This window comes from Hydra vulgaris, chromosome 05 (genome assembly GCF_038396675.1).
Source record: "Hydra vulgaris chromosome 05, alternate assembly HydraT2T_AEP".
NCBI lineage: Eukaryota > Metazoa > Cnidaria > Hydrozoa > Anthoathecata > Hydridae > Hydra > Hydra vulgaris.
The window spans coordinates 35050662-35076160 of NC_088924.1; the positions used below are offsets into that span (position 1 = coordinate 35050662).

Genomic DNA, 25499 nt, shown 5'->3' on the forward strand with positions numbered 1-25499 from the left:
CTTTACAACATCAGGTTTAAAAAAATTTATTTAAAACATTTTATAAATTATAAATTATGAAGCCGTGGCGCAGTAGTAGCGCACTTGTCTCAGAAACTAAGGATCCGTGATTCAAACCCCACCTCTGGTAAGTTTATATCTAAACCAAAACCTAGAAAATGAACAGGTACTATCAGCATCCCCCAAACATTCTTATTGATTTTAATTCTGAATTTTCTCAAATTCTCTCAAAGCTATTTAATATCTCCTTCTTAAATGGAATTTTTCCTGACATTTTAAAATTTTCTTGTGTCATTCCAGTATATAAAAATGGCTCAAAGCTCTCATGTACTAACTATAGACCAATTTCAATTCTTTCTTACATTAGCAAGCGCCTTGAAAAACTAATGTACTTAAGATTACATTCATTTTTGAATTCCTTTAACTGTTTAAATGAATTTCGGTTTGGATTTCGATTAAAGCACTCTACTTGCCACGCTTTGATAAGTATAACCAAAAAAATAAAAAAGGCACTGGATACTGGTCATTTCGTAGGTGGTGTTTTTATCGACTTACAAAAAGCGTTCAATCTTATCTTTCAAATCAAAAGCAGTTTGTTAGCATCAAGGGTTACAAATTAAATAACAAACATATAGTTTGTGGTGTTCCCCAGGGTTTTGTCCTTGACTTTATATTGTTTTTGATTTTTATTAATGATCTAAATAACTCTGTCTACTTCTCATCAGTCCATCTGTTTGCTGATAATACTAATATCTTGCATATTAATAAGTCTCGTCATTCCTTGTGAAAGAATATAAACTTAGACCTAAAAGGTTTAGTTCATTGGCTAAATGCAAACTTAATTTCTCTGAACTTGGAAAAAATTGAACTAATATTTTTTTTATCTCCAAGACAAAAAATTTTGTACAACAATCATATAACTAAATTTAAATTAATAATAGACGTTTATATCCAACACACGTTGTTAAATATCTTGGTATTTTTAAATATTCGAACCTCTCATGGAATTTTCATATAGACGCACTCCGTAAAAAACTTAATCGAGCTAATGGCATGCTTTCAATAATTCGCCATTATGTTGATAAAACTAGCCCTAAAAATCTGTATTTTGCAATTTTTCAATCTCATCTCATCTACAGTTCGATCAATCTGTATAATTAATTTTCTATCAATCAATCCGAATAAATAATTTTCATCTCCATAATTCAGAAACTTTAATATTCTTCAAAAAACTTAAAATTTCTACCTTGTCAGCACTTTGTCAGCACTAGTTAAATTTGCTAATCTTCTACTTGTTTTTGACTCGCTTAATAAAAATTTACCTTCCTCTATTACAACCTTCTTTAATGAAACTCGATTAATACATTCACATTTAACTAGAAACATCAATGATGGAAAACTAAATGTACCTCCCTATAAAACTTTGAGGTATGGTTAGTATTCAATTACACATCAGTGCATCAGTGAATGGAATCGAAGTCTTGTGTGCATTGTGAATGAGTTTGAGAAGTTAAAATTTCGAAATAATTTATCTTTATATCTTTATTTAAAACAAAATAAATTTTAACAAATTCTAAAAACAATTTAATTTTAATTTTTTATCATTACTAACTTCCTTCAGTTTTTTTGTTTTTTTTTCTTACTATTTCTATAGAAGCTTTATTGTTTTTGTCATTAATATTTATTACTTTCATTACTGCTGTTTTTATTAATACTATTATTATTACAATTATTAAAAATACTATTATTTTTGATGTTATTTCTGCTCTATTAATGAATAAAGTTATTATTGTTATTATTTTTTAAATTAATATTATTAAAATAATTATTTCGTGTCACTCCTTTGATCAGGATTCTGCATGAGTGACTCCTTCCTCAATCAATTATTTATGTTTATTCTTAATAATTATATTTTGATTTTATTGCTTATAATGTTATAGATATTCTTATTATTTTTATTACTATTGTTGTTATTTTTTATTCTTATTGTAACTATTATTATTATTATTATTAATAATATATTATTGTAATTATATGGTTGTAAATTTTGAGGAAAATAAGTATCTTGTCCTTTGTTCATTGTTTTGCGACATCGGTTACGAAGCAGGCATGAACTTCCATTCAAATGCTCATCTGCGGTGCACTTTGATAAGACTCTAAGGACTTCCTGGGGCACCTAAATAAAATTTAAAAAAAAAAAAGTATTGTTGCATAAAATATATCTTTCATATGATTTTTGAAAGGGTTTCGATTTGATAAACACTAACTGTTAATGAGATAATAAATTACATAGTGAACCCATAGGAGTAAATGTAAAGCCGGCTTATTTTAGATCTTTTGGTATTTGGTTCAATTGTGGGATTATTTAAATAATAAACTTTGTTTAAACTGCAATTTAATTAATTCGCATATATTGAAGCGCAATTTTTGTTAAAAATTGTTAGGAAAAAATTGAATTGAACAGCAAGGATTTAGGGTGCACACCTTTGAGATGAAAAAGAATACCGTTATTGTAATGAATGTCTGATGGTATAAATTAAAAAACAATAATTTCAAAATTTTTTACAATTTATTTTAATTGACTCTTAATACAATATCAATTTTTTTTTGTTTTAGTTTGGTTTTAGTTAAGTTTTAGTTTAGTTTGCATTTTTTTTTTAAATTTTCTGGGTAAAAAGGTTCAAAAAGACATGAATCTTGTCACATAGTATTGTGGATGAGCATTTAACAAAGAAGTTTATACCACCTTGCTTACCAATGTTGCATAATGCCTTCAGAATCGCTCAATGGTTTAGTATTGTGTTGTTTTTTTTATTTTATTTGGAATCGCTTTAATTCAGTTTTTAATTTTGTTTTTAAGTTTAATTTAGAAAGATGGTCTTGTTTTATTGGTGAGTTTTAACTTTTTAAATTAATTTAATTCTTTAAAAACCTTTTAATTCTTGAAAATAATAATTTATTTTTTTTACGTTTATGAATCAAGATACATAAACATCAATAAGTATCCAAAGGTGAAGATATAACAAAGATCATAAAATAATAATATTTTAAAAATACTCATAACTATGTTTTTCTTAATTTCAGTAGTATTGAAATTCGCAAAAGCAAGTATTTGAAATCTTTCCGAAATGTTCGATTTAACCCCCCGTATATCCAAGGGTTTAAAACACAATTAGCATACGTAAGTATATACACAATATTAACAGCACATTCATTTTGCGATATATGACTAAAATACAAAGTCATCCAATAGATTTGATTAGGAAGCATGAATATGACAAATACCGTAACTACAACAGTAAACGTTTTTAATAAGTCTCTACTCTGACGAAATCGTTGTTGTAATGCTTTGTGTTGTAATGCACTGGGTTCTATTAAAATATTTGGAAAGATGCAACTTGATAACACTTGATTTGATCTAGATTTTGTATTCTGCTTAAAATTTGAGACATCATTTTGCATTTTTAGAGGATTTTTTTTTTCTTTAAAAAAATCTTTGTCATTTAAAGAAAATCTTCTTAGAGAAAGTTTAGCAAATTTTGGATAACCAAGACTAAATCTTCGTATATTTTCGTCGTTCTTTTCGTTAGACATTTTATTAGAAAATTGACTTTCTATATTGTTTGGAAAATATATAGCTTTTTTTGGATCGATAATTTTACATTGTAACATGTAATCTTTGTTTGACTGGAAGCTGTTTCTAAAAGAAGCTAAGTCGTGAACAAATAAATTTGAACCTTTTGATTTGCTTAAGGTATCTGAATTTCGTTTTTGCACCGGAGGAATGGGCAGATGATATAATTTTTCCATTTTTTTATTCATTAAGTTTTCTTGAATCTTGTACAAAACACTAGCATGATTAAGTCTACATTTTGAAAAAATACTAATTGAACTTCTTTCGTTCCGTATTGACACCTCCGATGGTGCAGAATGTGGCTTTACAATTGTTATGTTCATATTTTGTACTATTAACCAAGCTTTTGTATAAAATCCTAACATTATAGGAACTGGTACCGCATACTGTACTGCAAATAGGACAACTGTATATACGCGCGCGGAATCATTAGACCACCCTTCTTCGCAAATTATTTTGCCTTCTTTGAGTTTAAGACGTAAAGTAAACATATACGGTATTATACTGCCAAGACCGCAACCATGGATTGTTACTATAATTAAAGCTGCTCTCAGTCCCTTATTGACTAATCCGAAAGGTTGGGCTACCACTTTCCAGCGTTCGAATGCTATTACCATTAATGTGAAAACTCCTGTGTTAACGGCATATGTAGAAACTGGGTTAATAATTTTACAACCAAATAGACCAAACGGAAAATTATTGGATGCTCGAAGCAAAATGTCAGCTGGGATTGAAACAACTACCATAAGTAGATTGCACGCTCCCAAGTTAAAAATCAACTTATCAACAAATTTTTTTAACTTTCTTATGCGAACGAGTGTAATAATAAGTAGAGAGTTGCCTAATATACTTAAGATGAGCACAATGTACTGAATAATTGTGTATGGAAGTTGAATCCACGGGTTGTTAACCTCTGATACTTCTTGTGTAGCATTCCAAAACATAGTTTAAAGTTGATCTAAAAACAAAAATATTTATTCAAAAGATAATTAATCTCATATACAGCAAAATTATAATTTTGACATTTTTATACTGATTGGAACGTGAATGGGGTGAACCGAGTCTGCTTTATTGACATTAATACATCAAGGAAACACAATATATAATGGGCTATTAAGCTAGTTAAGTAATGTTTTAGACAGATTAAAATAAATAAAGTGATTGACAATCACATTCAACAGAGAGAAAATGTTTGTCATTATTCTTAATAACGCTACTTGTTCTCCCAATTCGCCATTTCTTATTATTTCTTATTTCTAAAACGTTTTTTTATTTATTTGCAAAATGGATCCCATGATTTAAAAAAAAAAAGAGTATAATATAGATTTAAAAATGTGTTATTTTAAATAAAAGCAATATTATATAATATTGCTTTTATTTTAAATAACATATTTTTAAATCTATATTATATTTTTATCAAGTGCTGTAAAAGTAAAAATTATTGTGGTATATACAAGTTTTACTTCTTTGCAACGACATAGCAACGCTTAGCAAACGCCAAACAATTTAATATATTTTACATACAAAAACATAAATATCTTCAGTTTTATTAAAGCTTTTGACTTTAAATTTGTACAGTTATTATTAATTATTTAAAATACAAATTACTTAATTTGAATACAGTTTGTCAGACTGAGCAGGCAATAAATCGATATTTGTCGGTTTAATGTGGTTAACTCAGATTTATCGAACATTAAAAAAAAATTTAGTCTATACCCTGAACAACTTTTTAGAAAAATGTAGTGTTTTTAGAGCAAACTTTACTTAAGATATTCTTGTTTTAGTTAAGGCACCGTACCCTTTTTTTTCCAAATTGTCTTTGTTTCATGCAAGTTTTATCAAGAAAGAGTTTTACTTGTTATTTTAAACTACCTTTTTTTAAAAAAAACGACCCTCCTCCCGCCTAAAATTTTCGCGTGTAAGGTTAGATTTTAAACAAATTATGCTGTTATTAAATAAAAGTTGAATTAGAACTATCATATATAAAAAATTAATAAAACTTTTAAAATAATATAGATAAAAGTTAGATTTTATTGTTAGATTTTATTGTTTTATTGATGGATATAAAATGTTAGATTTTATAGTTAGTTTTAACTTTACTATGTATTAAAGTTTTGAAAAATAAAAAAGCGGATCTATTAATAGCCTTAAGATTTTGCAACTTTTGTTATAAAAAAATATAATGAAAATGGTTCTGCATTTCCTTTCTTTACTATATATTATCCATAAAGTACGCAAAAAAAAAAATTCAAAATTTGACCTCTGCTACATTTAAGATTCCCTCTAAATAGTACATACGTTATCAAAAATTCGTCCCTCTACGAATTAAAAATAATAATTTTTTAAAGTAAATTATAAATTTTTGTCTGAAAAAAATCTACGTGATACACTACCCTGGTGGGAAACTAGCGAGCTTTATAGCGATTTTCAAGTGATTTATTTCCTTATTTTATTTTTTGCATATGTCTTAAAAATCTTTAAAAATTTGATTTTTAGTATTGATTCTATTATAATTATGACTTTAAACATTAATTATAACTTTAAACATTGCCATTTTGTAGCAATCAGTCGCTAGCTACACACCGTAGCTTTGTAGCTAGGTACAAAATATCTACAAATCTATAGCTGGTTGATAGCTACATATCAAAATTTTTTAGACAGCGATTTTATAACGATATGACGCTGGCTACAATAACCAGTGGGTCTTAAGCTTATTAAGCTAGCTGTCCTCGTAGCCAAATCGCTGTCTTTATCTTTACAAATATCGATAGTTTTTGCTAACTTAAAAAGCTAGCTGCCCCCGAGACAAAATTGCTGTCTTTATCATTACAATTATAGCTAGCGATTCGCTAGCCGATTTCCCACCGGGAAGGTGCCATATAAACGTCCCCGTCCCTTTACTCGGCACCAAATAATCTTCAACATTTTTTCAAACTCCTTACAACTTATTACCGTTTTTTGTTACTTTTAATATTTTTTTACTAAAAGAACTTTTTTGTTACCACCATAATTTTAGCATTCAAAAATATATAAAATAAATATTGCAAGGGGCAAGGAAAAAATGTTGTGAATTTTGGCGTCGAATAAATGGGTTGGGATGTTTATTTGACACCTCAGAGTAAAAATATAATTATATTGTCAAGCAAATTGGTTTTTTGATAGCAAAAAAGTTCAAATGTTTTAAGATTGATTTTGGTAATTTGGAGTAAGATCACGTGGCACCCAAACACATTGTTTTAAGTAATAACCAAGTTGACGTGAAATAGTTGTTCGACCCACGGCAAACTGCACTAAGCAGAGTGCAGTTTGCCGAGGGTCGCTCTTAATAACTGAGATAAATATTAAAGATTTATTAAGTACTTTAATTAATTTTTTATATTAAAATTGATAGAAAGTGCAAATCAAAGAAAGTTTTCAGTTTTAAAAAATTAACCTTTTAGAATATTTCGTGCTACCTTTGGCTAAGGAAAATAAATTCATCCATCACTATCAGACATTACAACTGGACTTGATAATAAATGTTGCGGAAAAATCCTTTGGTCACCTATATGAGATAATTGTGTTGCATAAATAATTAGTAATATACGTCGAAGAAAGTATTTCAGGAACTTCACCAAGATTTACAGCAACTCAGAACATAACACTTTAAAAATCATTAAAACATATTGACTTCGTCTTGTGATTTGCAAACCACTTTAAATCTTGCTCTAATATTGCTGGTTGTTGGAAAGGTTTAAGATACCCAGCGCAAACTCAGTAGTTATCAGTTACTAAATCCAACCATACCTTAACTTTAGCAAATAATTTTTTTCTCAATTAATTTTAATTGTCTTCCATATAAATTTAGATGTGTCCCAAATTGATCATGTACCAAAACCAATTCTGCTAGCTCTCAACTCCTGTATGAATGATAAATCGAATTTAATGAAACCTTGCGACTGCAATTTTCAATGATTTCGTAAACCTTGGATATTTATCAGGGTCTCCATCACATGCAACAACAAATATAGGTTTTACCTGATTTTCTAGAGCACAAATGTAAAGCCTATTATTTTCAACTGAATCAAAAAACTCAAAACACGACTACAAGTATAAAGCAGTGCTACTATCACGCTTTATAGGTTTTTAGCAATATATTTTGGTCCAAAGTATGACAATGCATAAGGCAAATTTGTTTGAATCAATATTGCAAGCTGCATAAACTGACGGTAAAGCTTACGTTAGAAAGCTACTTAAAAAACCTGAGCGAGCAAAATTACTTAATTATCAAGTAGCATCAAAATTTGGTGATTGTTTTATTGTATTTTCTTATTCTAATGATATAATTAGCTTTGTTGTCTAGACTTAAATAAAAGCTTGGGCCTGGACCAAAAATCAAACTGATTTCTTCCTTGTATTGCACGCACGCAATTGTAGCTTCAATTACAGCTGCTCTACCATTTTTTTGCTTAGTGAATTTAAAAAAGTTTGATTTTAAGTTGGGTATATCATTAAAAGTATGATAAATGTTCGTTTCAAACATGCCCTGGGTTATCTTTAGCGGTAGGCCTTGCTTTCCACTTTTTAAAGACGGGTTACTTAAATTTTTATTTGCTTATGTAAAAATTTTATTTTATTTTAAGTTCGTCTATTGTACTTTTACATACCAACAAGACTTTTGTGAGAAAGTATGCAAAACTTTTACTTTTACAGAATAATTATTACTGTGTCAGTCAACTCATTTTTAACTGACTATGTAAGATACAACTTAAATTTTAGCTATACAAACTACAAACGGGGTTTATTAACTTAGTTTTGAAATGATTTGCAGTGTTTTATTTTTATTATGAAACATTTTTTACATTATAAAGTTTTAAAAACTATAAATAGTACCTTTTATAAAAAAATTTAAAAAATAAGTATTTGATGTTTAATGACATATTTAATCGTTTGCTTTTAAACTTGTTACCTTTTTTCAAGAAAAAGTTGTTGCGCTCCAATCACCACAGTTAGCTTTTTATGTCGGAAAATAAATTTTTTTAAATTAATAATCCAGCAAGTTTTAGAAAAGAGAACTTAGCATTTTTTTTTTTTTTTAAGGCGTTTAATTGTTATCTATTTAAAAAGATTTAATAATTGACAGTTATTTGATAATTGCTATAACTTAGAAAACCAACAATTAAAAAAAAAATAAAAAGATTTAACTAGTGCATTCGTACTTTTATATTTTACTCCCACTCCACTCCTTTAGGACTTCTTTGGTGCTTAAAAAAGTCCTAACGGTCTTATCACAGAACACCGCGGAGTATCATTTAACTCGGAAGTTCACGCCTCCTTCCTTACCAATGTCGCTTATCTGCCATCGAATCACAGATCTCTTGGATCGTGTATGCTGATATTAAAATTGATTCTCATTTTTTTTCCATCTCGTTGATTGTGTAATTGATTTATAAATTTTGTTTGATATACAAGGTATATACACAATTCAAATATCTATAGCATAAAATGAAATACTTACATAACCAAATTCTAAACAACTTTAGCAATATGATATTTAAACGTTTGTGAGAAAAAAAACACACAAACAACAACAAAAATCAGACACAAAATAAATTATTAAAAAAAAAATCGGCTCTATTAAAACCACTAAAAAGTTTTAAAACAATTGCTAAAATGTTTTTTATTTTTTAAATACACATTTAATATTGTAAAATTATTTTAAAAGATGGTCAGACAGACTTCTTTAATTTCTTTTCACTTTTATTTTTGATTGAAAATATATTTGTATAAGTTTTTATGGTAATTATTTACGTTTATATATTTTTTAATTGTTCAATTATAAATAGTTTAGTTTTTAACCTGAAATAGTGTTAAACCATACTAGTAGCTAAAAATCTTGCTACATCTGAGCTATTGTCATTATTTGGCCTGCAAAATAAAGCTAAAGATTCGCGAAACACGTTAAACGCATCATAATTTCTTTGCTTTCTCAATATTTTAATGCAGTAGTATTGTAGCAGTATAGCGCTTGTATGATAAGCAAGCAGTTTCGAGTTTGGTTCTTACTTCTTTCCTGGTAATACCGTCCTCTACTTGTTTCTCCACGCATCGGCCTAGTTTGTCGAGGTTTTAACGAAAAAGGATTTTGACCAAAATATTGAATAAGTTTCTTGACTGCAGTGGGTAAGTTTTAAAAATACTTTTAGAAAGAAATACACTGATATTTTGCTGAGAACAAGCCCAACAACATAAATTGTTTTAAATGTTACAAAAGTTCTAACCAATTGCATTTGCACTATTATTTTTTTTTTAATTTTTTTTTTTGTTCCACCTAGAAGTATTTTGATTAGATAATTGGGAACAATATAATAAAAACAATGCTGTATTGTTAAAACGATTATTTTTAAACAACGTTTCGTGCATTGCGTAGCAACTTAAAAATATACATAAACTTTTCAGAGTTGTTCCGATAAATAACCTTTATAAAAAATCTTTTCAATCGTCAGTTATTTACAGCGGTAAAAGTAAAGATATCGCGCTTTAAAAGCACAAGTTTTTTACTTTAAACGGCGGTTAGTTTTTTTTAGAAACTAGTTTACTTGTCGCACGATATCAAGACTTGCGTAAATAAATATTGAAATAAAATGGAAATGTCATAAACGATTTAATGTCTAAAAATAAATTGTTTGAAAATCATTAAATAGAATTTTTAAAAAATGTATGTTTACATTTGTTCACATTTTTCGTCACGGATTTTTATACGGAAATTCATTTTTCCGTACGGTTTACAACTATTTATAAGATATTTGTCATTGTGTTTCACATATTGTCTGTTACCTAAATAAAGGCAATTTATCAAATTAGATAATACATATTTAAATTTTATTTTAAGTTTTATTAACTATTGTACCGTTTTAAACAAATTTTCGGAAACAATTTTTTTTAAATTTACATATCAACTTCAAGCATATAAATGAAATATATTACTGGTATAGATTTCTCATAGTACTAGACTTAACTTTGAATTTCTGCAGATTGATTATTTATGTAGTGTGAACATAAACAAGTTTTTGTTTTGCAGAAGTAAAAAACACTTGTTTGCGCTCGAGCAAAAGGTAATATTAAAATGAGGTTTTTCAAACAAAAGTTCAAAGACCAAAAATAAATGTTTTGTTTGGTTTTATTTGAATGTTCTTTTTTTACAAAACACAAATCTTAAAAAGTAAAACATACTTTGTGCGTGGTACTTAGTATATATTGCGTTATACTAATGACCGCAAACAAAGTATACAGTTTTATAAAGCAACTTTTGCTTTGTAAGATTTGTGTTTTGTAAAATTAAAACATTTAATTAAATCCAGTCCAATTATAACGCAGTTTAAGAAGCAACTTTGCCTTTCAAGATTTGTGTTTTAATTAAACGTTCAAAATGTTTATTAAGTAAAATGAAAACAGAAATGTATCTGAAAAGATGTTTCTATTAAAAGATTAAAATTAAGATAAAAGATTAAGAAGGCACAAAAATAAATTGTTTCACAACAAATTTTCTGAAAAAAAAATATTTTAAAATACATTAACAAGTAATTATCAAGACTATCTAGTATTTTCAATGATTAATGTAGTCAAAAACATGAATTAATTAGAATTAAGAGACTGTTTATATAAATCTGGCTGGTCTAGCTAACCGAGTTGACCAAAAAAAATAACAACTATAAAATAAAAAAATAAAAAGTAAATAAATTTTTAAATAGAAACTGTAACTTAAATTTTAATTTTGCAATTTTATTTTTATTAAATTAGTTACTTTAAAAACAATCGGAAATATCTGATTACAAAAAGTAATAGCGTGATTTACTTTATCCAAGCAGCTACATTTATGAGCAGGTCTTGCCCACTTGTTTGCGTTTATATAAAAATAATTTCTCACCTTAATGGGTGAAATTAGACGAGATCTAAGATATCCGGACTTGCCCGTTCGTCGCGTAAAAAAAATTCATTTTCATAAGTAAATATTAAACATGACGAGATCTTGTTTAAGTGAGCTAGCCCGGTTAACCGGGCTAATTAAACCTCATATAAACAGCCCCTTACCAGAAGATTTATTTTACAGACAAAGAGTTGACCACAAAAATCGCTAGCTACATAGGCTAATGACAAACTTTTGCGGCCGTGGTGCAGTGGTTAGAGCGCTTGCTTTATAAGCAGTAGATCTAGGTTCGAAAAGAGCTTTGGGCATGTTTCTGCGTCACGATTAGGAATGAGGCGTGAACTTCCTGGTTAAATGCTTTTCAGCGGTGCTCTGTGACAACACTGTTAGGTCTTTTTGGGGCACCTTAATAACAAAACAAAAATAAACAAAAAAACTCATGACAATATAAATTTGAATACAGAGATTGCTAGCTACATTTCTTTAACTAGGGTTGCATAAAATACCCGGCGGGAAAGCACCTTGAGAATATTGAGTTTAAGCATTTGACAAAGGCTTTTTTAAATTTTACTTAATAGATGGAAATATATTAATCCAAAAAGATTATAAGAAGTTCAAAAATATAGACTTAATTAAAAACTACAAAATTAAAACTGAGGGGAAAGTGGCATAAGATGATTGTTATAAAAAGCTCACTTCATTAGGTAATCTTTTCTTCAATAGACAATTTGGCTATATTTGCTTCCTAAAAAAAGATATGAGAAAATTAAAAAATACTAAAGTTTAAAAAGTAACAAGTTTCCATAAAAATAAAAATAAACCCACGATGGACCAAATACATTAACTATTTTTTAATTGAAAATTATTTTAAATTTAGAAGAAACAAAAAAAGTATTGAAGAATACATTTCATGCATTTATTGCATCATATATACGGTAACCTAGCTATATTTAGTTCAACGTTCAAAATCAAATTTAATCAAATGGGAAGCATACCTTTGAATAAAAAGAAAATTCTTTTTTCTACAAGTGTATGTAAAAAAAAATTTTATAAAGTATTTCATAAAATGAATTTTGCAAGAAGCTATATTTGACCGGATTCTTTTTAACTAAAGTCGGTCACCATTATAATCAATCAGAAAAATAATTAAAATAGAAAGATCTTTTTATTGGTTAAACAATAAAAAAGGAGGAGGAACAAATTTATATCATATAATTAAAAGTAGATGTACCTATTACATAATTTTAGAATAAAGAAATAAACATGATAATTGATTACTGTTTTATTTATTATTGCCCGACGTAAGCGGAACCTTTTTTTAGCTTTTATCAAATAATCAAAAACTCTATTTTTAAAACTTCAAAAAGTTTAAAAATAAACATTTAAAACTAGTTTTTACTTAAAAACTAAGGAAGTTTTAAATTAGTAAACTATAATATTTCTTAACACTTTTTGTTTAAATAAACTTAAAGTGACTGGCTTAAAATAGTGACCAATAATACTCGAATGGTGGGTTAGGTTAATACATTATGGCAAGTTCAGGTTTTATATAAATATCTGTGTTTTTGCAAACTTGGGTTGTTGAATGGTTTTTTTTTACGCTTTGTTTTTTTGTTAATTTGGGCACCCCAAAAAGGCCTAACGGTCTTATCACAGAACTATGCGGAAGAGCATTTAACTCAAAAGTTCTCACCTTTTTTCTTACCGATGGCGAAAAATATGCCAAGTATTTTGCTCATTGTCTACACAGATTAAAAATAGTAGTATTCAAGAATAAAACCTTGTGAAATATATTATATTTGGGGATTTGCTTCAATGACCATCATTTATATACACATCATATTTACGGTTTGATAAATTACTTCCAAACCATTTAATAACTTTATTGAAATAATGGTATTTAATTTTTTGTTTCAAGATATGACGATTTTATTGACTTTTCAAAGGCCTTTAATAAGTCAATAAAATCGATAAAATAATGTTGCTAAAAATATGATGTAAAACTCCGTCATAGTATAAAGAAGATTTCCTAAACATTTAGATTAAATTAATTAAAGTAAGTATTAGAAACTATAATTCTTTAAATTGTCATTCAAATATACACTTTGTATGAATTTTTGTTAAATGCAAAGAAATTTATTTTTACAGACTTAAAATCATTTAAAAAGTATTTTATGATTTTATTTTCAGATCAGGTTGTTGATATATTGTTCTGAAACTTTTGAATGGTTACCATGTACCCTAGTATTGTAGTATTTTCAAACAAACATTGTAACCTAATTAATTCTAATTTTTGTACTTAAATCTAAAGAGTCAGTGAAGAGTAGTAATCTAAAGATGTTGCAATTAGAAGCTTCAACTGAATTATTAGATAACTAGTAGAAAGTTAATCAGTTAGTTTTTAGTTAAAAAGTAGCTAGGAACATTGTTTAAGTAAATATTGTGATTAAAAAAATTTATTGATTTAACACCAATAACTGCTAGCTTATTCTGTCTAGCAGCTTTACCATATATATATACTACAATACAACTGCTTTACAACTAACACAACTACTTTACAATAACTCTCTGCAAAAAATCTCCAAGTTTATATCAATCCTACTTTTATAAAGCTACTCACCAAAAAAATTATATTTGTTTGATCATAGTTATATATTTGGGGTCGTTTTAAAAATTTAGGATGCATCAAAGTAATTTTTGAACAATTTGTTTTGACGTTAGTATACTTACTGTTGTTCGATAGTAATGCAGTATCCAAGTTATAATATTAAAGCTTATAGTTTAAGGATTATTTTAGTATATAATGTTAAACAATATTGGTTAATGGTTTAAAAAAAAAAAGCATTTATACTTTAAAAATTATGACGGGGCTGGTTGAGATTATGCAAATAGCACGTTGGCCATGTTAAAATCGATCCTCAACAATTATTTTTTTTAAATAGCTTTTTTTTATTTCTGATAAAAATATCATGAGTTTTGAAATGGTTTAAAAATAAAAAACAAACTTGAGATAAATAATAGGAACCTTAAAAAATTAGAATTTTACGTTTTTTAATATTTAGCCCATCAGACATAACCAAATAAAATCAATTTAAAATGTATTAAAAAACAATTATGAACTTTTAATAATGTTACATATAGGTAATCAAGGGTCTTGTCAACCTTTTTCATTAAAAAATAAATTAAAACTAAAGAATTGCACATCAAAGAAAAAAAAAAGGGCAAGTATGCCTTGGTCTACCCTATTTACCCTATTTACCCTATATATATTGGTCTACCCTATTTACCCTATTTAACCTATATATATTGGTCTACCCTATTTACCCTATATACCCTATATATATTGGTCTACCCTATTTACCCTATTTACCCTATATATATTGGTCTACCCTATTTACTCTATTTACCCTTTATATATTGGTCTACCCTATTTACCCTATATACCCTATATATATTGGTCTACCCTATTTACCCTATATACCCTATATATATTGGTCTACCCTATTTACCCTGTATACCCTATATATATTGGTCTACCCTATTTACCCTATATACCCTATATATATTGGTCTACCCTATTTACCCTATATACCCTATATATATTGGTCTACCCTATTTACCCTATTTACCCTATATATATTGGTCTACCCTATTTACCCTATATACCCTATATATATTGGTCTACCCTATTTACCCTATTTACCCTATATATATTGGTCTACCCTATTTACCCTATTTACCCTATATATATTGGTCTACCCTATTTACCCTATATACCCTATATATATTGGTCTACCCTATTTACCCTATATACCCTATATGTTAACAATTTAAGCAATTCTAATATTCTATTTTCTATATTCTACCTAATTTGCTGAAATACAAACTTATTTTATCCCCATAGTGATATAGAAATTTTGTCTAAAATGGTTAACATTGAACTTCTAAAATTAACTGAATGGTTAAACGTAAATAAACTGTCTATTAATTTAACTAAAACAAAATATACTTTTTTTATCGCATTCATAAACGAGAAAAAATCCTCCTAATACTCTCAAAACTTCTAAATAATGATCGCATCGTAAATAGAAAATGTTTAATTAAATTTTTAGGTGAAATTCTCAATGAAATCATAACTTGGAAAGATCACATAAGCGTGATCTAAAAACATTGGCTTGTTCTATTGAGCGAAAGCTCTCTTAGATCAGTTATGCTTAAAACATATATTTCTCATTCAAAAATTCCTACCTTAATTATGTAAATATTGCATGATGCAGCAACAATATAAATAAGACTGTTCAGTAAAAATAAAAAAATAAAACAATTCAGTAAACAAAAACATGCAATAAGATTATTTTCGAATGTACAGCGTCTCTCAAGTTCAAAACTTTTATTAATATTTTTACCAAATAAACAAATATCAACTTATAATTTTTATGTATAAAATTAATAAAAGTACAGTACTAATAATTATAAACCACTATTTAGTAAAATTCAGCACAAATACCTTACCAAATATTTGGGTAATAACAAATTTCAACCCAAAAGTATATATTGTCGGGGATAGTACAAAACCGCGTGACTAGCATCGAATAATACCGCGTATCTACAGTACTGTTTTTTTTACTGGAGAAGTTTAAAACTTTTATTTTTATTTCAACAGAATTTGGTTTCATTTTAGTATAAAGAGTATTATTCATGTTTTTTTGTAATGTCAACAATAGATATTTGGTGTTAAAAATATTATTATATAAATATAGTAGCTAATGCTAGTTACGTGGATTTTCACTATCCCCGACGATATGATTCAACAAAATTCTCAATAACTATTAGAGGACCTAATGTATGAAATAAGATAATCAGTTACAATATAAAAACAATTACAACTCTTAATTAGTTTAAACAAATATTAAAGTTATACTTTTAAATAATGTAAAAAATTAAGGTTATTTCTAATTTATTTATGAAGTGATCATTCCTGGAAAGGTATGATATAATTTATATTTTAATTTGTATGGAAAGATTATAATCATTTATATTTAGTATAACTAGAGTATAATTATCTATATTATAGTATTTAATATGAAAGAATATTAATGACAATAATATTAACGAAGTGTACCCTTTAAAAAATATAATCTTGACAATAGTTTGTACTTTATTTTAATTGGCCAAGACCAAGGACAAGCTAAAGACAAAACCAAGCCCAAGAGTTTTAAGATCAAGGCCAAAAGTTTAAAGGCCAACGCAAACATTCTCAAGACCAAAGACTTCAATTTTTGCCTAACGTTAAGGCCAATTATTAGCAAAACTGTATGTAGCAAGTGCTGTGACAATAAAACCACATTTTGTAAAAATAGACCAAGGTTATGCGGAAAATTCAATGAAATCAATAAAAAAATATGTATTTTTTTAAAGACCAAGGCTAAAACAATCAAGGTAGAGGCCAAAATTTTCAAGGCTAAGACCAAGATCAACATTTTCAAGGCCAAGACCAAGGCCAAGACTTAAATTTTTGTCCTTAAGGCAAGGCCAAGGCCCAGTAGTAAGTGAAAGAAATGCAACCTTACAACAATGGAAGGGTGGTCAAGCTTGGCAGATAAACAAGGTCTAATTTATTATTATTGTTTTTTTTTTATGTTAATTCACCTCCCCAAGTCTGAAAACGCCACTACAGACAACCATCATTCAACTATATAACTCTAAAACACGAACTTTGACAACCAAGATCGCTGCGCAAAGAAACAAGTTGAGCGCGGTACTACCTGGGACTTGAGTAGAGCGCTCAAACAAGTTGAGCGCTCTACCACCACACCACGACCGCATTACATTTACAATGTACTTTTAGATTTTGTCTGAAAGTATGAGGGTTGTTCTTCATCGGTATAGGAGTACCAACATTATTGCAATATTTTTTTGCATTAAATAAATGAGTTTTGTTTGCTAACAAAAATCGCAGATTTTAAGTCCAGAACTTAAGTCCATAAGCCACAGCAAGCCTTGAGCTGTTACAGAAGAGAGATCAGATTAAAAATAAGCTGTTTATTCTAAGCAATCAAAAAGTGAAGATTTTTTGTCAAGACAAGAGTATAAAGTTGAGTCTTCAACAAATAGATTTTAGATGTTACACTTTAGATGTTAAATTTTCATGAAGATTGATATTGTAGATAAGAAACAATACAGGAGCAAAGATTTAAGGGTACCACAAGATACCTTGTGGTACCCTTAAAGTTACTTGAAATAAAGAAGGGTGTAAGTCTTCAAGAATAACTTTATTACTACAGTTGGTAAGAAATAATTTAATAATCTCAAAACCTTTATATGAAGAAACTAATAACAGTGTGAAGATTATTCGTAGGATAGTTGGAGAGGTCAAAGTGTCTTCTGGAGTTTTGAAAAATTGGAACCACTTATTTAGCGCTTTTTAAAAATTAAATATTATAAAATTGATAAGATTAAATGTTAGACTTAATTTAGTTAATGACATTGTTGAAGACTAACCAAAAGTCTCTAGAACCTAACATCTGATATAAGATACAAGGTTTAGTAAACTGAGAATCACAGAGCTTAACATCAGACGCGACCTTTTTACATTGGCTTCTTGGAATAATGAAAGGACTTTTGTTCTTAAGAGAGACCTTTTGTAAAGAAAATTTTCAGTTTTTATTGAAAACAACAAGATACTTATTCTCATCATTAAATCATACAATAATATTCTAATAATAACAAATATAATAATAATAATAACAAAACAAAAAAAAAAAAAGCTAAACATAAATATTCTATTGATTGTAGTAAGTAAAAATAATTAATAAATAATATATATATATATATATATATATATATATATATATATATATATATATATATATATATATATATATATATTATTATTATTATTATTATTATTATTTATTCGGCCCCGGCTATATTTTATCAAAGCAAGCCCCGGTCCCGGCCCCGGTCAAATATCAACCCCGGTCCTTTACTAGGGCCAAGGCGAAGGACTAACAATTCTAATATTATCTAAAACCACTCAACCTTGAAAGTTTTAAGATAATATACTGTCTATTGTATTTACCTATTAAGCGAATACAATGAACAGATAATTTGATAAATTATCTATTCATTATTTTTGCTTTGAAATAATTGTTAACCTTTATTAATTGTACTTTTTGAATTAATTTTTTAAAGTCTAGAATACTCTTGAATTATTTTGCTTTTTTTTTTCCAATTTCAGAAAATTTTGCTTTTTATTTTCATTTTCATTACTTATTTTTAACTACAATGAACTTATTCAAGCCCGTAGCAAGCTTTTTTTGGTGTTGAGGTTTTAATTTTTACAAATTTTAAATTAATACAATAAGCTCTCAGTGTTTGAAAATTATGACAATATAAAGTTTAAATCTACCCTTAATTTGATGGGACTGTAAACTTTGTAGGGTTTTATTTGTTCCCGGGCTCAGATAGTTTGAGTCGATAATGAGGCTTACTTTGTAAAGCGAAGTATTTAATGACAACTAACTTTAGAAAATGTACATTTTTTACCCAATTAGGGTTTATTATTGATTTTATAAACTAAATCTACCTTTTAAAAAATGATTATAAAAGATCAATTTATTCAAAAATATATGTGACTAGAAAAATGTTGATTTAAAATAATTTTTTGCCCTCATACCGACAAAGTAAGCAACTTTGGCAATTTTGGGGTTTCATTTTATTCAAAATATTTTTTTTAAGGCAGATTAAATCTACTTAGACTGAAACCTTTAGAAAGTACGTAATTTATTATTTTAATTGTTTAATAAAAGCCGATTAAGATGATATCGAATTAATAATGATCAAGTTAATTTAAAAACTTTATCTAACCGTGCGCAGATATCAAATTTTGGTTAATAAAAAAAGCATAAATTACACATCTTTAAAAAAGTTTGTCAATTAGCAGTAGGCAACAGCTACTACTGCCCATCTGATATACATACATACATAGATACATACATACATACATACATAAATACATACATACATACATACATACATACATACATACATACATACATACATACATACATACATACATACATACATACATACATACATACATACATACATACATACATACATACATACATACATACATACATACATACATACATACATACATACATACATACATACATACATACATACATACATACATATATACAAACATACATGGGGGTAAATCCTTAAAAAAGTACCGACTGGTTCCTTAAAAAAAAATACCCGACCAGCCGACTAAATCCGTCAAAAACCAACTATAACTTGATTTTACCTTCTTTGGGGGGTGGAACACACACCATAAATCGTCGCCATATTTATATATATATATATATATATATATATATATATATATATATTTATATATATATATATATATATATATATATATATATATACATACTTATATATAAATATATATGTATATATATATATATATATATATATATATATATATATATATATATATATATATATATATATATATATATAGATATATATATATATATGTATATATATATATATATATATATATATATATATATATATATGTATATATATATATATATATATATATATATATATATATATATATATATGTATATATATATATATATATATATATATATATATATATATAAGTATATATATATATAAATATATATTTATATATATATATATATATATATATATATATATATATATATATATATATATATATATATATATATATATATATATATATATATATATATATATATATATATATATGTATACCCTGGTATTGCATTATTTTGTTATAGAATTTAGTAAATAAAGCATTTTTTTTATGAATAAAAAATACCTTACACTATAAAGAAGAAAGCGAAACTTAAGCAAGTTGCTAAATTGCATTTCCATATATTATGTCACTGTTTCCTCCTAAACATTGGAATAAACAAATAAAGAATTTTCTTATAATAATGCAGTTATCAAACATGCTTTTATTCAGGGATTGCAGCAACCTTTTGAGCATTTATATATATATATATATATATATATATATATATATATATATATATATATATATATATATATATATATATATATATATATATATATATATATATATATATATACTTAAAAGTAAATATCACGAAAATATTAGTATACGCCTCAAAAAATCATAAGCTATAACTCGGAACAAAATAATTTTAATAAGTCGTTGCCACGTGAAATGGGAGATAGGAAGCCATGAAATAGAAAGTGAAGATAAAACTATTATAATGCTGTTGAACTTTTTATGATGGCACATATGAGTGTCATGGAGCTGTATCTTAAACAGTGTTGTTGCTGCAATTTTTTACCGTTAAAGCATGGAACTTTAAACAGTCTGGTATAAAAATAGATACAATTAGTAATGATCAATCAAAAAAAAATTTGTGTAAAATAGCTCTGCTCATCAAGGTAAAACAGAATAACTTTTAAATGAAAATAATAGTTATTGACTACCATTTTATTAAAGCTTAAAAAAGTTTATCATGCGTCGGTAACTTTTTGGTCGGCTTTATCATTTATTAATTTTAAAAACTTTAATTTTTGAAATTAAAAAAAAACTTTAAATTAATACAATTTTTTTTCATTTTCTGTTCATTCAGTCGATGTGTGAACAGTAACGGCCTGACCATGGCTTATGGCCATGACTTATGACCATGGCTTATAACCATGACTTGAAATATAAGGAACTATTAAAGTAGAATTAAAGTCGGAACTCAAACTACATTATGACTGTATTTGAACTTTTGAAATTTCTTACGCACCTAATGGAGAAGTTAGAGGCCGAAACCAGGAGGGCCCTCCTGTTTTAGTTCGAGCTGCTATTTCCTAAATAAAACCGTTCTCTTTACCTAACTTGTTTGTTTAGTCGGGGTAAGTTAAGTAGATTTGAAAAAAAATTAGTAAAAAAATAAAAAAGAAGCTGCGCTAATGATCATGAAATAAAACATCTTCTTTCCTTACGGCATTTGTTTTTAAAAGTTACGTTCTAAATATCTTTTAAACGTTTTTTGAATGTCTTTTAAACGTTCTTTACGTAAGATTGTTTAGAAGACGTTTAAAAGACATTTAAAAATATATACTATGGAACTTAAAATTTATTTAACCCGCTGGGTTAAATAAATTTTAAGTTCCATAGTATATATTTATATATAACAGTAGTTATTAAATAAATATTTTTGATATTTATAATAAATTTGAAATATAGGGCTTCAAAATTCAAGATAATTGCTTGTTTTTATAGTTTTATTTTCTGTGATGAATTGTTACTATTTCATCTCCGTTACTATTTCATCTCCGTTAAAGTCATTAAAGTAAATGTTTGTTATATCTTTAAAGTAAATATTTGTAATATAGATATACTTATTGATATACTTTTGTTAAAAATTTACCCAAATTTTATATCATGCATATAAATTTGCTCTTTTGTTGTTTAATTTGCCCTACAAAGCTGCTCAACTTATCTTGCTGAGGCATGTTGAGCAATTTTGTAAACTTTAGGTAATATCTTCTCAAACAAATCCAGATAAGATTTTTTTTTTCTTGGCAAATTTTAGCAAGCTAAATTATCTATTTAGTAGTAAAAAAAATTATCTAAATCTGACGCACCGTTTAAGAGAACTGTTAGATTTAGTAAGAATTGTTCAACAAGCCCCACCTTGCCTAAAGTTAATGAACGCTTTAATACCTATATAAAAATAAAAAAGATTTATCTGCAATTAAGATTGAATTTATTAATATTGAGGTTAACAATAAACCTTTTATATTAAGTGAAAATAATGTTTGCTTTTTGCTGTTTTATCCGTTATATATTGTATTTATCTACTTTAAGTTTTAAAGTTAATTTTTTTTTTTTGATAATGCTTAAGTTTTTCATGAAGAGTACCGTGATTAATAGCATCAAATGTTTTAGACAGATTGATAAAATGTCAAAAAGTCATCACTATTGTGACTTTCCACTTGTCCGTTTTTCTACGGAAATTAGAAAGAGAAAGAAAGATAGTGCATGAATAGTTTAAACTTTAATATTTGTATTCTTGTAGAAAAAAAGACAAGTTAAAACTCAATTTTAAAGGAGAAATAGTTTGATCAGTTGAGTGGTTTTCGTAAAATTTTAAATATTTATTATGCAACATGTTGTTTTAAATAAACGGTAAGTCTGTAAAGTTGGTTAGCGAGCTCTGGGCATATTTCGCGCCATCGGTAAGAAAGGAGGTGTGAACTTCCTAGTTAAATGCTCTTCCACGGTACACTGTCACAAGACCGCTAAGTCTTCTTGGGGCACCTAAAAAAAATTTTTTTTTAAATAAAGTTAATTATATACAATATGCATTCAAGGGGTAGTATTAATAGTATCGAAAACAGCCGAACCGTATAAGGTCGAAAAGGGACTTTCCGGAATAATATCAAAATAGAGAATAAAACCGAGTTTGTAAAAAAAGGATGTAAAAAAAAAGAAGGTTTGGTTCTAAAATTTGAAAAGCAGGTTCGAAATAGCTCAAAAAGTAGCTTAAATCCAAATTTTGATATTATTCCGTGTAGGCATTTTCGACATTATTCCTTCTAAATGAATTTCGGTTGTTTTTTTTTCGAATTAATTTCTTAAAATGAATTTTCGATATTATTCCCAAAAAACCGTTTTGATGAAAAAAATTTCAATATTAATCCGTTTTTTGATCAATTATTTTTCGATTCTATTCTGCTTTTCCGCGTTCAAGTAACCTAAAAAAGCAAAGTAAAACCGACGTTAGTCTGTAATTAGGCTAAAGTATTAAAGCTGTCTTAAAACAGGTGTAATTCGTGTAATTTTTAATTCTTTTGCAAGAACATCTGATTTTAGAAAAAAATGAAATAAGAGAAATAAAGAAGTTTCAATAATAACAAATACAAATTTAAACATAGAACGGTAACTTTATCAAAATCTGTTCTATTGTTATATCTAAATCAAATTTCAATTCAACAATATATAGGTTAGTTTAATCCAGGGACGGATTTAGACCAACTAGTAGGAAGAGGAGGGAGGAGATTTTAGAATTTTTTGATTTGGCGGATCTTGACTATCTATTAAAGAGGGCAATTTTTAGATTTTATGATTTGTGGGTGGGCAAGTCGAAAATCAAAATACATCTTTACTTAATTTTTATTTGAATATATAATGGTTATAAAATGTAAAACTTTATACCATTTTACAAAAGCCTGCTGATTAGGCCTACTGTACTTCCTACTTTTTCAAAAAAACATACTGTGTTAAATATACAGAATGACAAAAAAAAAAAAGTTGAGGAGGTAACCACCTTATCCCCCACTCTTCCTCCTTCCCCCTTCCCGCTTCCCCTATGGATTCGCTGAACCAATCCATAAATTTCAGATTTAAATTTTACATTTAAGTTTTTTAGGTTTAAAGCGTATGTAATAAAAATGAAAAAAAATCTTACCAAAATTATAACTAATATTAAAAAAATAAAGCATTCAATTTTCCAGCGATTACTGTTTTATTATACATTTGCCATCAATTCTACAATTATACATTTACTATCACTAAAAAGTCCTTTTTTGGCAAAACACTTTTTGGCCAAACTTTTATTAACAATAAACTTATGATCAAAATTCATGCACTACGTGTTTTCTTATAATTTATTATGAGTACAGTTTGTGTTTTACTATATGTAAAATTAATTTACGTTTTGCAATATGTAAAGTTTATAAGATCTGACGTACCGTTATTTTTTGAAAAATCAAAGCACTGTCTTAACGAGTTTTTATTGATCTGCCGCGTTTATATTGTAGATTTAGAAAAAGTTTTATATAATATTTACCATGTTATTAGTTATAAAAAAGTAAGAAAGTGATCTCATAAACCATCCTTAATTATATTTCTGAAAACATTTTAATAAACTAAACTATCTATAACTGTAACAAACTATAACTGTAATTGTTTAAAAAATTATTTGTTAAGTAATGTAGAAGAGTTGTTAATTATTCTAATAGATTGGAATGATATTAGGTCGAAGAAGAATTGACTAATTTCATCGTTAGTTAAAGAAATTTTTTTTATCTTAAGTTCATTTCAAGTCGATGTAAAAAATAAAATCTTGATTGACTTGGGTGTAGAATGCGTTAAAATTAGTTTTAAATTTCTAACTAAAAAGAGTTGGTTTTCTATAAATGATAAAAACAATTTCATTTTTTTAAATTATAATTAATTATTTTAATCGTTATGAATTAGATTTTGTGAGTTATCGAGGAAATCGTCACGTAAACAAAGTTATATGAGTCGCGGACAAAACAATGATGCCTCAATCATCACAATTTTAAAATAATAAAAAAAAAAAAGTAAAAATTAAAGCTTACTTTTTTTAAGACCCTTTGTCACTTGTATCAAAATTTTTACAAAGTATAACCGTTGATCGTTTGTCAACCTACTCAAACTTTAACTTCAAATTTGTTATCAATGTGCTAAAAATATTACATCATTTAAAATTAACGAGTTGTTTTCAATGAAACAAGAAAGTATGTTAATATTTTGACGAAATAACGTTTCTTAATTTATTGACAATAAACCGAATCTCGCTGAGAGGGCTAAACACTAGTTAATATGTTAAAACCGTTGTACAAGATTTAAAAATAGGATTCTGTGTTCACGCGCACGCTCAAAATTTTATAAGATAGTTAAGATTTTTTTAGATAAATTTAAGAAGTTAGATTACCTACATTATATTTACGGCAATCAACACTATTATTAAGGTGATTAATAAGAATATTTTCTTATTTATAAGAAAATATTCTTAATAATCAAAAAATTGTCTTCCGGTCAAGTAACGCATTAGTCTTCTATTTGATTTTTAGTCAAATAACGCATCACATAATATTTGATTCATGAGACAT

The 25499-nt window shown here is 27.0% G+C and overlaps 1 protein-coding gene across 3 annotated transcripts; it reads right to left on the reverse strand.

The window, feature by feature from the left end:
* Nucleotides 1-2939: 2939 nt before the first annotated feature.
* LOC100213349 (uncharacterized) lies at nt 2940-25049 on the reverse strand. 3 transcript variants are annotated; one of them, XM_065798009.1, is made up of 3 exons: nt 24050-24288; nt 12237-12285; nt 2940-4592 (listed from the first exon to the last, which is right to left on the reverse strand). In XM_065798009.1, exon 3 carries the CDS (start codon nt 4576-4578, stop codon nt 3064-3066), a length of 1515 nt encoding a protein of 504 aa, XP_065654081.1. In that variant the 5' UTR covers nt 4579-4592; nt 12237-12285; nt 24050-24288; the 3' UTR covers nt 2940-3063. The 3 variants fall into 3 exon arrangements, with proteins under 3 accessions (XP_065654081.1, XP_065654079.1, XP_065654080.1); XM_065798007.1 differs by lacking the exons at nt 12237-12285; nt 24050-24288 and adding exons at nt 20430-20501; nt 24966-25049 and having other exon boundaries at nt 2956-4592; XM_065798008.1 differs by lacking the exon at nt 24050-24288 and adding an exon at nt 16053-16179 and having other exon boundaries at nt 3010-4592.
* Nucleotides 25050-25499: the final 450 nt, after the last annotated feature.

Coding starts and splice junctions, on each gene's coding strand:
- LOC100213349 (XM_065798009.1), bottom strand. CDS start 4,578: ATGTTTTGGAATGCTACACAAGAAGTATCAGAGGTTAACAACCCGTGG.